General features: G+C 34.2%; 1 protein-coding gene across 2 annotated transcripts in view; it reads left to right on the forward strand.

Moving 5' to 3' along the window:
• Positions 1-13,660, forward strand: part of LOC149085721 (ATP-dependent DNA/RNA helicase DHX36-like) — a 105,291-nt gene that overhangs the window by 44,916 nt on the left and 46,715 nt on the right. For both annotated transcript variants that reach the window (XM_089232110.1, XM_089232111.1), the window contains 3 exons: positions 3,708-3,810; positions 7,301-7,388; positions 12,593-12,713. In XM_089232110.1, the coding sequence (XP_089088236.1) occupies positions 3,708-3,810; positions 7,301-7,388; positions 12,593-12,713 (312 nt within the window). The remainder of the gene's footprint in view (positions 1-3,707; positions 3,811-7,300; positions 7,389-12,592; positions 12,714-13,660) is intronic.

A 13,660-nucleotide genomic window follows, 5' to 3' on the forward strand; every position in this document is an offset into this window, starting at 1 on the left:
CAATGGTTTTTGGGCCTCAACAATCACTTTCCGAACGTTTACTTTGGATACCATGGTTCCCTAGCAATGCGTTTCAGACGTGTATATGCCTTTACAACGGTTTGTCACTTCTTTAATCCTGTTAGTATATGTATAATAGTTTATGCCTTTATAGTGGTTTGCCACATTTTCAATATACTCTCAGTAATGAGGCTTTTTGAATAGACGTCATAATCATCATCAGCATCGCTTTGAGAGTCAGGAAAAGGGTGATCCTCATAGAAATCAGTGCTAAAATTGTCGATTTCACTGTAGAAATGCGGAAATTAGTGGGATTTTCCGCCCTATCAATAATTTTAAAAATTGTATTGAATTCTCGATTTTTGAAATATTCAGTTCGCTTAGAGATATACGAAGCCCAGGAGATTAAATATGAAGTAATTAGCCAAACCTATACTTTTGAGTTGGATATTCGATCAATATCATTGATTTCATTTATATCTTCTCAAGTATGAACATTAATGTCTCCATATTGTCTCTTTTGATATTTATTTGCATAAATTCATGTGGGTTAGGGTATTTTAAAATTAGTTATGAGCCCGTGAAAAGTGCATCGAAAAAATTCCACATCTTTAACTAAGGATTTTTGGAAGCTGGAACAGACAGATGGATAACTTGAAGTTCGGGGGGGGGGGGGATCAAAATCCTAGCTCCCCTTAAAAAAAGAAAAATATATATTCATTTCTACGTTTCTGTGTAAATCTATATTTGTTTATTTCATGAATCGCGCAGGTCGCCATATTGGTTAACTTGGACACGGTTTGTATGTCCCTCAAGAAAAAGAGAGGGAGATATCACGTGATCCAAAAAAGCCTCATTGAAGAAAACCCGGGCAGCGCCGGGTATTATAGCTAGTCTACTATAAAGCCTGTCTTTGTTTTTAATAGACTTGAGAAGTGAGCTAGAGACCCAGGGTTGTTTGGGGATGCTGTACTTTTTAATTCTGACTTTTTTATTTCTGCTGCTTTTAATATATCCTCAAAATGTTTAGAAAAGATTTGATAAGCAGTGTTAGGATCATTGCATGACAATATATTGGAGACCCAAGGTGGATCAGATAATAATAAATTTAGTTTGCTATGATCATAACGAGTGTGGATATCTTTACGGCTGTCAATATTATTTTTAAAATTATCAAGATGAATAAAGATCGGATGATGATCTGTTATATCAGAGTTTATAATGCCTACTGTAGATATTTGTTTCTTTGTTCTAATAAAAATGTGATCCAAAGCTGATGGTTTTCTAGTGGCATTGGTTATAACATGTTCTAGTTCGTAAGACAACAAAATATTATTGTAATCTGAACAAACTCTGTTATTAGCTAATAAGTTTATGTTGATATCACCACAAACTAATATTTCGGTAGACTTTGTGGACAGCGAGTTTAAGACAGAATCAAGTGACTCTAAAAATCTGTTCACATTAGAGCTAGGAGGTCGATAAATTTATCCAATTATTAAGCTGTCCTTTAAATTATTATAATTTACTTCAATCCATATTGATTCACATTCATCGATAACTATTTCTGATTTGCATTTGTAATTCAACTTATTATGCATGTATATTCCAGAGCCACCATGTGACTTATCTTTTCTAGGTGAAATTAATAGTTCAAAATATTTAATACCCAAGTAATTACATTTTACTTTATTAGTGACCTTGATTTCACTTAACGCAATAATTTTAAAAGGTGTTTTGCAACACGTCAAAATTTCAGATAATGAGTCTAAGTTCTTTTTAAGGCTTCATATATTTGCATGAAACAATGATAATTTGCAGCGTTTGTTGTTGTATAATGGATAAATTTCCTCAGTGCTAAAATTTCTACAATTAATTAACCACTAAGAGTTAGTACTATTCTTTTTTCTTTTTTTGAAATTACGTTTTAAATTTAACTGAAAAAAAATTCTATGAGATCAGAAAAAATTCAGAATAATACTTATCTTCCAAAAACCTTGTCTTTCGTAGACCTCCCTTATATCGTATTTGGAGCCTAGCTGGAACACTCTGCTCCCCTCGTCCTTTCGGGTGTAGATAGTTCCATTCTTCGTCCACAGGAAGCGCCAATCGTGTGTCTTCTTTGCTGCCAGGGACAGGGTGTAGATCTCTTGCATCCTTGGTGTCAGGTGTTCACCGAAATATATTCTTGTTGCTTCTCCTGGAAATCCAAGATCATTGGTTGTAGACTACCTCTTTTTCGCCTTGGTTAGTATCTGCTCCTTGTGCTGACGGTTCGCAAAACAGACTGTATAATTGGTCAACTTTTGCCTTTGTCTTTTCTGCTTCCGAGATTGTGACTTGCTTCAATGTTGCTTTTGTCTACTGTCACTTCCATTTTCTCCGCAAGTTTCATAACAATCTCGTTTCGTATCCTCTCCTTTTCCTTCAGGAACATTTCGGATGATGAGGTTATTTCTTCGTGCATAGGCATCCATGTGTTCAAACCTATCTTTCAGCATTTGGTTTTGGCGCCACATTTCATTCTCCTCTTATAATTTCCTATTCTCGTCTTGTAGATGTTCTTTATCCCCCCCCCCCCCCCCCCCAGAAAAAGTTGAAATGACGGCCCTGCGCCAGGTGAATAAAGGTAAATACATTTTGATAATATTTAAGAAATAAGATGACAAGATTTTAAAATTTCCACCGACCATCTTGTCATGTTACATGTGAGTGTTTTGATTTACTAGGACATTCATGGAATAAATTATGTTTGTAAACCAAAAATTACACTGTATTGCCTACTAATACTGTTACTGCCCATATGTTCTTGTGCACATTCCTGTGAGTAACTAACAAAGGATGGAGAGAAAAGTGAAATTCTTTCATCTCTTCTGTTCATTATGTTTCCCAACTCACATGGGTAGTTAGTAATGCTCAAATTTGAACTTCATTTGATTTTGAATTTACTTCCAGCGACTAACAGACAAGTTCATCTATATGGTGTAATGGACTTCTTACAAGTCAGAGGCAATTGATGTTAATTGCTATGTTACATCATCAAATCCCCCCCCCCCCAATTCACAAAAGGGCTTCCAGAGCTGTATTAGCTGTATGCAGGCGTTAAGACAGACCATGGTCATCTTTCACTGTCAAGGCCTATTTAGTATTACTTTCCAGTTGACTTGTTTCCAAAAAACCTGAAATTCTGATACTGAACTCATTTTCTGCAATTTCTTCCTACACGATTATTTTTCAAAAAAAATCTGGTACACCTGTCAGGGAGAGTTAGCTTGAGGTATAACATTTTTATAGTACAAGTGAAATTTGAAACTAACTTAAAAAATGCACTTGCACATGGAGGAGTTTGATAGCAAATGTTAACATGAAAAAACCCTCTCTCCATTTGCTCCCCAAAATTTGTCTAGTTTTAAAAAGTTGCCGTGTTTTGAAAATTACCTAAAATTATTTTACAAATACAAATACAACGCCACAACAGGCAAAATGCCCAATGAGATGGCTGAGAAAAAGATGCAGATAAAAATATAGATGTCATATATTTCCAAAAAAATAATACAGCAACCCAATTAAAAATACAATTAAAAAAAATTATAATGAATATATACACAATTGTAAGCTACTAACAAATTTCTCCATTTTCTTTTGCTGCAATATCTGAAAAAAAATCACTTTTTGAACCATTCAATGAATCCATTTTTTGATTTCAGGTATTCAAGAGTAACTATCGATTCATTGGTGAATTGGGATGAAAAAAAAATAGATTTGGATCTCATAGTCGTTATGCTGCGGTACATAAATATGCATGAAAGAGTAAGAGATCATTTTATTTTTTTCAAATGCCATTGAATTTTGTGACATAACAGTTAATATTATGATCTGTTCCTCTTCAAATGATAGTGATAATCTGAAAAAGCTGATCGATTCACCTTGTTATAATACAGTAATGTTCTGCATATAATCTGGGAATTATATATTTAAGAAACATCTGAATTTTTTTGTGTGCAAATTATATAGATTGCTATGTATTCTTGTATCTACAGCTTTCCCAGATAGGTTGAGATAAAATAAATGCAGTGAAATTTCTATATACAGTCAAACCTCAGTATAACATCACCCTCCTTAGGACCCGAATAAAACTTACTTTATAAGTAGGTTGATGTAATAACGAGTAATTGCAATTCACTAATACTGAACTGAACTCATTTTTTGCAGGGGCCGATAAAAAGTTACATTAAAAGTGATGACGTCGTACTGGCGTCTCCCACTGAATACATTTACAAGAATGTAAACAACAAAAAACCCTTGCTATTTTTTTGGATTTACATAAAGCATTTGACAGTGTTGACCATAAAATACTTCTGGACAAAATTTATAAGGCTGGTATAAAAGGAAAAATACACGACTTGTTTAAAAGGTACTTAACAAACAGAAAACAGTCAATTGAAATTAAAAATGAAACAGGATCTTTTAAGCAAATAGCAAGCAATGTTCCACAGGGATTGGTACTCTGAGCAATACTCTTTTTCATTTATGTAAACGATATACAGGGTGATTATAAAAAACTATCCCGACATATGGGCCCCTAACTATCGTACCATTCACAGAAACTGAATGAAATTTTGGCATAAAGTATTTTGATGTATGCGCTCAAGAATGATATGGAAAACAACAGTGTCACTCTAACAAATACAACGCCACAACAGACAAAATGGCCAACGAGCTGGCTGATAAAAAGATGCCCATGAAAATATGGTTGTCATATATTTCAAAAATACAGCAACCCAATTAAAAATGCAATTAACACAAATTATAAACAATATATACACATGATAAAGTATTATACAATGCCCATAAAAAATACTTATGGTTGTCTTATTCTAAGAATGGATAGCTTCTCGATTTACCCCAACATGTTTATCGTACTTCTTTTTAATTAATTACTCTTTTAAAACCGTAACAGTTATGGTTACGGTGAGAAAATTTCGAAAATATCAAATGGCAACACCAAGTTTTTTGTATTGGAATGTGATCTCCATTGTGAAAATCCCTAAATAGCGTTTGAACGGCAACTATAGCATGAAAATCACCGGCGGTAGATAGGCTAAAAGTGAGGACAACCAATAAAGGCAGAGAAGCAGCATAAAATAAAGCATTTTATTGTGTTTCACAAATTTTCCACATGACCTTGTGGAGGACTAATCAGGTTGGGATCTCAGCCGAAGAAACGGTGTGACGAATGAAACGAACATTAATGCTCTGGTGCACGGCAAAGTCCTTTTTACTTTTTCTTTGCCTAGCTCCGGGGATTTTCGTGCTACAGGTGCCATTCCAACGCTATTTAGTGTTTTTGAGTATGGAGATTGCATTCCAATACAAAAAACTTGGTGTTGCCATTTGATATTTTCGTAATTTTCTCACTGTAACCGTAACTGTTAGAGTGACACTGTTGTTTTCCATATCATTCTTGAGCGCATACCTCAAAATACCTTATGCCAAAATTTCATTCAGTTTCTGTGAATGGTATGATAGTTAGGGGCCCATATGTCGGGATAGTTTTTTTATAATCACCCCGTACAACACTTACATATGAATGGAAACATAAGTTATGCAGATGACACACTGCTTTTTATTTCGTCAGATAATGATAATCTGAACCTCAAATATAAAGCTGAAAATGATATGACTATAATTTCACAATGGGTAAAATACAATAAATTGACTCTTAACCTAAATAAAACTAAATTCATTCATTTCCAATTATATAATAACAGAAACATAGAACCAATAACACTGCAACCAATAATACTGTCTGTGCACTTAAATAACTGAGTTCAATGTGAAATAAATTATCTAGGAATCATTTTCAGTTAAAACCTCAAATGAAAGTCTCAAGCTGCGATAATAAGTAATAAACTAAAATGTATCAATACCAGGATTTACTGCTTGAAAATTATCCTCTAAATTTCTTTGTATGATTTATTTTGCATGGATTTTGCCAGTCATGCAATATGGTATATCGGTACGAGACGGTCGGTGATTATGGTTTAAATATAACTATTACAAGAAACACTCTGAGAAAGATTGTGAATAACATATCTGAAAAAATTAATGCAATCCAAGACTCACAATGATTATAGATTTAACATCAATAAAGTATCTTTAAAAAATATAATTTTTTATTCAGAAAAATTCCGATTGGTTCGAAATTAAACACCAACAGACAAACAAGACGACATGGAATTCAATATGATGCACCTAAACCAAACACAACCATAATACAAAAACAATTCATATACATTTATTACAAATTATACGTTTATTATATATATATTCTTCAGATGCTATGTATATTAGCACCTGAAGAATATAATAAATTGAATGACAAAAAATATGATCAGAAAAATCACTGCACAAATTTAAGAAACTACTAATAAACAAAATCAACAAAATTGAATTATGATTTATATGTACATTTTTTTTTTGTTTCTCTTTATGAATGTAATGAGGACTGAATATTATATCTTAAATTGTGTATGTGTGGCCGTGCGTGCGTGTGCTCACCATTGGTCTCACCATTGTTGTCAACCCCCAATATATATAGTATCAATATGCCCTGGACAGATTATGTAATCCCTTTGGCCAATACATAAATGGTAATGTATATGTGTGTGTGTATAATAATAAATATGGGCTTCATTATTCAGACAATTTTAATACATCAACTAATATAGTAACTAACTTGGTGGGAACTAGTAATTATAATTAATACGAGATTAATAATATTAATTGATAAATAGGTATTTCGTATTGAGTATCAACAAGTTAGAGATGGATTAACCAATAAAAGCTTTGTAGAAATGAGTGCTAGTCCTATCACTGGTTAGATAAAATGTTCTTTTGCCAGTTGGTTCAGTAAAAGATCGAAATAGGAATCGCCACTGACATTTTTTAGACCAGTGTGCTTCAGTAAATCCTGGGTTTTATGAGTAAAAACATAGGATTTATCCGTCTTTGGGCTTTTATAGTAACATATTGATATGAATGGAAGTATCAAAGTTATTCGTAAAAAATGTGATCAAAAACAGTTTCATGCCCTAATATTTTATTTGCAATAAAGATAACAACCCAAAGGTCACATGTGCAAGAAAAGGGCAATATTTTCCTTTCAGTGGAGTGAAATTTTCATGTTCAGGTTATACGCAATGAATCAATCATGATACATATCTTTGTTTGAAAAAAAAAATTCTGTTTTGAACATTTTCATGAATTAAAATTTGTGTATGAAATATATGTGTTTCAGGAAGGAGCTGTTCTTGTCTTCTTGCCTGGCTGGGCGGAAATCAGCAAGCTCAATCGCTTGATTACAAGTGATACATTTTTCACACCATGTAAGTAAATGTTATTTTGTACCTTTTCTCTGAAAAAATAAAATTTTTGTAAACTTTTGTTCAGTATAATACCATGATGTAAACACTATTATAATCTGTTATGCAGGGTGAATTTCACCTACTCTGTCTAGCGAATGGAGGGGGGGGCGGAGTGTTAGGGCTACTACTACAGAACGAGACATGCATCTCGTCCATATTCCTTTGCGGAATTTCTAACAGATTGGTACATGTTGATATGTGCATTGAACATTTGACGTGAAGTTTGTTTCTGTGTAATGCTTGTTATATATATGTGTAGTTCTGCCATCAATTTTTTTCTAACTATGGGTGAAGTGTAATGATTGAATAATTTTATTGTTGTACACCTGTTGTTCTCTGTGGCGAGACTTTTTAATGGGAAGATCTGCTCGCATTCGCTCCTCGACAATACATAGACAGGACAGTTATACCAGTTTCTGGATGGCTGCAAATCCAGGGCATACAGTGAAAAAACGTCCTATAATTAGAACAATTATTTTCCATTGTCTTTCTGGCATTTATGGTGGGATGCCATCCTATCTTCCCCAAACCATGCCTGTTCCAGGCCAACGAATGTTAGAGCCAAAACCACCTCTAATTCAAATGAAACCATAATGGTAATTAAAAATAATCCAAATAATTAAAATATAATTGAAATTATGTGTCTCAAATTTGCTCAAATCAAGTCAGTAAAATTTAAGTTGTGAATTTCAACTGAAATGGATCCAAGAAAAATTTTCTTAGTGGAAGTTACCTAATAAGCAAATACTGAAATTTCTTGATTTTATTATTTAAGTGGTTGAAAAAAAGAAGCAAACCAATAAATGGAAATAATAATTAATAATAATAAATAATTTTGGAAATAATCCAGTAAATAATGGGTAGTACAGCCATTGCAACATTGCAAACTATTGTAATTAACAGGGTAGCAAAGTGGGCTTACACAGTTCTGTCAGAGCAACAACCTCACACAACTCCAGCTTGTACTGACTCTGGTGCGTCATAAAACAGCCCTGGTGATAGACGAGCTCAAGTGGAATGTAACCTCTTCACACCTAAACCAAAACTGACTATGAAAAAATCAGTTTTTGATTTTGTGCATTTTATGTCAAAATGTCCTTTAAAAAAATCAGTTGGGCTTGATATTTTGACTAGGGCCATTTGAGTTAGGTACATATATGTGTACTTCAGGTCTTAACTTAAAAAGAAACATTAAAAACCATTTAAAATAAGATACGCATGTGTGTACTTAGAGTGAAGGGAATATAACACCACAAAGAGAGAGCAAACTTTGTTCTATTTCTTACCATTCTCAAGATATGGTGGAAAGAAGGAAAATGTGTCAGTGCTGAAAAATCTTAAATTTGTGAAGTTTCTGTTACATGCAAACTAAGCACATATTTGGAGAGATTAGAAAAATTATTTTAAGGTGGCACCATTTCCATCAGAACATCTGGATTTAATTGCGTTCTACAAATATTGAAAGAGTGGCGAAATTCAAAATCAAATTGTTGCCAAAATCTATAACTGCCAATTCTGAATGTCTACCTTGTGTGTCCCTAGGGTGTTTGCAAAATCGGTGGTTACAGATTTTGATGACAAGGCAATTTTTCACTTGATGAATCTTTCAGGGCTTGTATCTCACCAACCCAGCAGATATTCCGATGGAAATTTTGTAGAATTTTTCTGCTCTTTCCAAATATGTGCTTAGTTTGTGTGTAGGCCTTTCAGAAACTTAGAAGAGTTGATCAACTTTGCCCAAGAATATTAAGAAGACACCAACAAATAAGGCAAATACACGAAAATAAAAAGTCGTAATGCATTTCAACACCAATGGGTGCCGTCTTCAGAGGAAAATTTAACCACTAGTCATGCTGACCGAGTTTCCCACTTGGGTTGAATACCAAATCTTAACGCTCGGTTGCTGAGCGGAAGAAGTATGTCTGTTCATTTCAAACGTTGTGGTCAGAATGTATTTGCCTTATTCATTGGTGTCTTCTTAATAACTTTCAGAAACTTCACAAATTTAGGTTTTTCAAATTTGATGCACTTTTCTTCTATCCATCATGACTGGAAAAGTGTGAGAGAGAGGACACAGTTGCTATGGTGTTTAATGTTCCACTTGAGCTCATATATCACCCCCACCTTTGGTTTGGCTGATTAGGTGAAATTTATTCTGTCTATGGTTGAAAATTGATTTAAAAAAACAATATGTATATGATATACATTTTGAGCCCTAGCATGTTCAAGTCAAGTAAGCAGAAATCTGTTCACTTGTTCATAATTTGCGACATGCTGCTATTTTTTGTTGGTTGTCATAATTTGAAACCTAATCTTGGGGTACTGAAAAGTATCATTAAGAATTGAGAGGGAGAAACTATGTCACTCTCCCCTGTTTATACAATGTACAAATGGCTGGATGCCACAGCTCAGATGAACTTCAGAAAGAATGTCCATATTTCAAATTTTTATGAATTTTCTTTTTGAAATTCATCTCTTAGCTTGGTATCCAGTCGTTCTTTGTTCACAGAGAACAACAGGCCTACAAAAATAAATACACTTATTCAATCATAGAAATCACTTCGCTCATAGTTAGAGAAACTGATGGCAGATATCGGCACTACACATAACAAGCATTACACAGAAACAAACTTCACGTCAGGTCCACTATACATTCATGCACATTCCAACATGTACCAATTCGTTAGAAGTTCTGCTGAGGAATGTAGACGAAGTACATGTGCGTTTTAATGGTAGTCATTCTTCATATCATTGAGGGTTGTTTTAGAAATATTTTATTTGGGTTATACAATTATATGCGAATTTTGCTTTTGCCATCCTGAATTCTTCAAATTCAAACTCGAGGGAAGATATAGATAAGATATTTTCCCAAATGAATTTGAGGCGCTCACCATAGGCGGACATAGACTTGAAAGTCTACGGGGCACTGTCATTATTGCTGTGGGGGAGGCGCACGATGATGACGTCAATTCATATATACACATATACATTAGATCAGTCTACTCCACCTTTGACGCTGGGAGAAGGGGGCAATGCACCCCCCCCCCCCATATTTCCACCCATGGTGCCTTTATTTCCAACCCATTGCATTAATGGCAGTAAATTGCAATATAGCCAGAGTTTGTGCTTAGTGGAGTAGTATATCATGCTAGTGCTAATTGCCATGTTCTTCAACTGGAACTGCAGCAGCAGCTTTATTCACATTTGCAGGAGGTAGACACTGCCAGATACCTATGCCCCTAGATACACTTGGAGGGACAAAAAATTAGGTGTCCAAAAATATATTGGTGATTTTATGTTAGTTACAAAAGAGGTTGTATATATATGTAGATGTTTTAAAATCTTTTCAAAAAATATTGGTACAGAAGAATTTATTGCAGAAAAGCATCATTGTGTACCATAATTTCACACAACTATGGTCCAAACGCCCGTGCTCACTAAAGCATTAATATTTGAAATGCTAACAACATCTAGTAGACTATTTAATTACTAAAGCAAAGAGCATAAATAGTGTAATATGGAGATATGGTTAGGATGCCCTCTCTCCGATATTTTCCAGAGAATCAGCTTTTAGTTGGGGTTATGTTTTTTACGTTATCTTGTCAGTTGCAAACTTTCTCTGCTACAAGTTTCTACAGCAAGCTGTTCTGCACTACTGATGTTCTGTATTACAGGTAATTTAGTATTTACATATGTTTAATGAAAAATTTTACTGTTGTGTGCGAATAAAAATAATTATAGAAAAATAATAGAAAATTTTACTTTGCTCTCAACTATGGACCAACCATTTTTATGGACCACAAGCTATTACCCACAGCTTCTCTCGTGTGGATTTGGTACTCTTAAAATTACTCGTTGATGATCCCCCATGTAAACCCTTCAGGACCCCTTACAGGATGAATTTTCAGAAATCCTTAGTGGGTATCTACATTAAAAAATATAATATTGACTAAATTTCGTATTTATGGTTTCAGCAATTTCAGCTCAGTGATGATTGTTCCATACGACATTTGAACCCCCTCTATTAGGAGGTTACATTTTGAAGAATTCCTTCTTAGTGAATTACAATACAAAAATACTGACCAATTTTCGTATTTATAGCATCAGCGGTTTCAGCTCGGCATGATTTCTCCATACAGCCCACCCTATTGAACCCCCCCCCCCATGATCCCCCTTAGCGGTTAAATTTCAAAAAATCCCTTCATAGTTGGTCTTCACGTCATCATGACACAACGTCTGACCAAATTTCATGATGATAGCTTCAGCAGTTATGGCTCAGTATGATTTCTCTAGGAACCCCCCTTTTTGACCCCCCTTAGGGGTAGAATTTAGAAAAAAAACCATCTTCTAGCAAAGAGGATAAAGATGGATATGTAATTATAGTTGTAGTTCATTCTCTCAACTATGATTCGCTAGTGATTCATAACACGAAATATTTGATGGACTATAGTTCGGACTTAATTGCACAACTATGGTCCAAAATTTAATTTTTTTAAAATCCATATTTGAGCTGCATGAGGAATAAAAAAGTGTTTAATATTAATGCTTGATCTTTCTACAGGCAATATCAGCAAAAAAAAAAAATTAATAGCTTGAATACAGAAGTTGTGATGATTAATCTAGAAAATGGTGTTATTTTGAACCATAGTTGTGTGAAATTACTGTATCTAAAAGGAGTGTAACATTAGATTAAAGGAAAATCCCTAGCAAGATTTGTGTAGAATATCCTTTTAGAAAGATTTATCATTATATCAAGTGCCATTTAGGCTTCATTGTATTGCATTTGAATGATTTTAAAGGCAACTGAACACTGACACTGAGCAGTTTTTGCAGAATGTGTTTTAATTCCTATCAGCATATTTGCTGCAATTTCCTAACAGTGGGATCGTTGAAGTCTTTCAAAAGAATAATACTTCCATACTAGTGTTATCGTGCCAATGTAGATTCACATAAAGAATATGTTACTGTGTGTTGCATTTGGTTGGAATATCTAGAAAGAGACTTATCTTCACATTGCACCTTTATGCACACAGCTTTAGCTTTATTGTGTCTGTGTGATATCTTCATCACCTCTTGTATCAATCAAGAGTATGGTATTGGTTGTTAATTTAAATATTTTAAAACTAAGAATGTGTAAGTGATGTCTGTGTCTGTTTCTTCTACAGCACGTTTTCGAATCATCCCTCTCCATTCTTTAATGCCCACCGTATCGCAGAGAGAGGTTTTTGAGACCCCACCAAAAGGAGTTCAAAAGATTGTTTTGGCCACGAATATTGCAGAGACCAGGTTTCAATGAGTTTTTCTTTTTTCTTTTATGTAAAAATTCATTTTGGTGAGATATAGACGATTTGTTAACATCTTAATCCAGTATTTAGTTATGTTTGCTTATTGTTTCATTATTTTTTTCCCCACGTCATGTGCAACATGACACTTAGGCCAGGTTCACATTAGAATGAAGTGACTGCAATGCAAAGAAATTGTCACTGCCTGGTTAGAAACCTGAAATTAATATCAGTTTAGTGTTTTTTAACTAATCTGCATCGATTTTGTTATGTGCCACAGTCGTGTTGCATTGATCCAATGTCAACCCGGCCTTATTTAATTTAACAACTTCAAGATATAAGCAGTGAGTGCTTGTAATAAAATTACGCAAATATAAAACACTAGTGAAGTCATAGACAATTGATGCTTGATTGGCTGTTTAATAGGGAAAGTATAAATAATTAAAAGTTAATGATAAAGTATAAATAATAATTTCCTCTCCATATGTCCTCTTAGATCTAAATGCACCATTCAGAACGATGAAAAACTCTATGATATGAATCAATATGCACTATGGAAATGGCACATACAAGTTTTGTTCAAAAGGTATCTGACCATTATTTTTCGTGCATAAACTAATGAAGCTAGGGAGGCATGGTTTAGTGTACGTATGTAGGTAAGCCTAGTGTGTATACTTGAATTTTTCTCTGCCTGCAGAAGTTGGATCACCGCCAGCAGTGAAGAAGTGTAATTGAGCTGTGTCACATTTTCTTTTTTGACAAAATGGCAGAAAAAATTGTTATGAAGCTGGCAATGGCCACACAGAACCTCTTGTTAGTACTCCATGGTGATGATTGTGCGGTTGTGCCATACAGTGCATACTCGTGATGAACCACCCCGCTGGAGTCAAAGAAGATGGTCAGCTTGGCTTTGAAATTACATCTCCTGAAGACCAAATCATCAGTCAAAAT

The sequence above is a fragment of the Pholcus phalangioides genome, unplaced genomic scaffold (assembly GCF_987345545.1).
Source record: "Pholcus phalangioides strain wild (caught in Gottingen) unplaced genomic scaffold, Ppha-v1.0 ptg000005l_1, whole genome shotgun sequence".
In the NCBI taxonomy this organism is placed as follows: Eukaryota; Metazoa; Arthropoda; class Arachnida; order Araneae; family Pholcidae; genus Pholcus; species Pholcus phalangioides.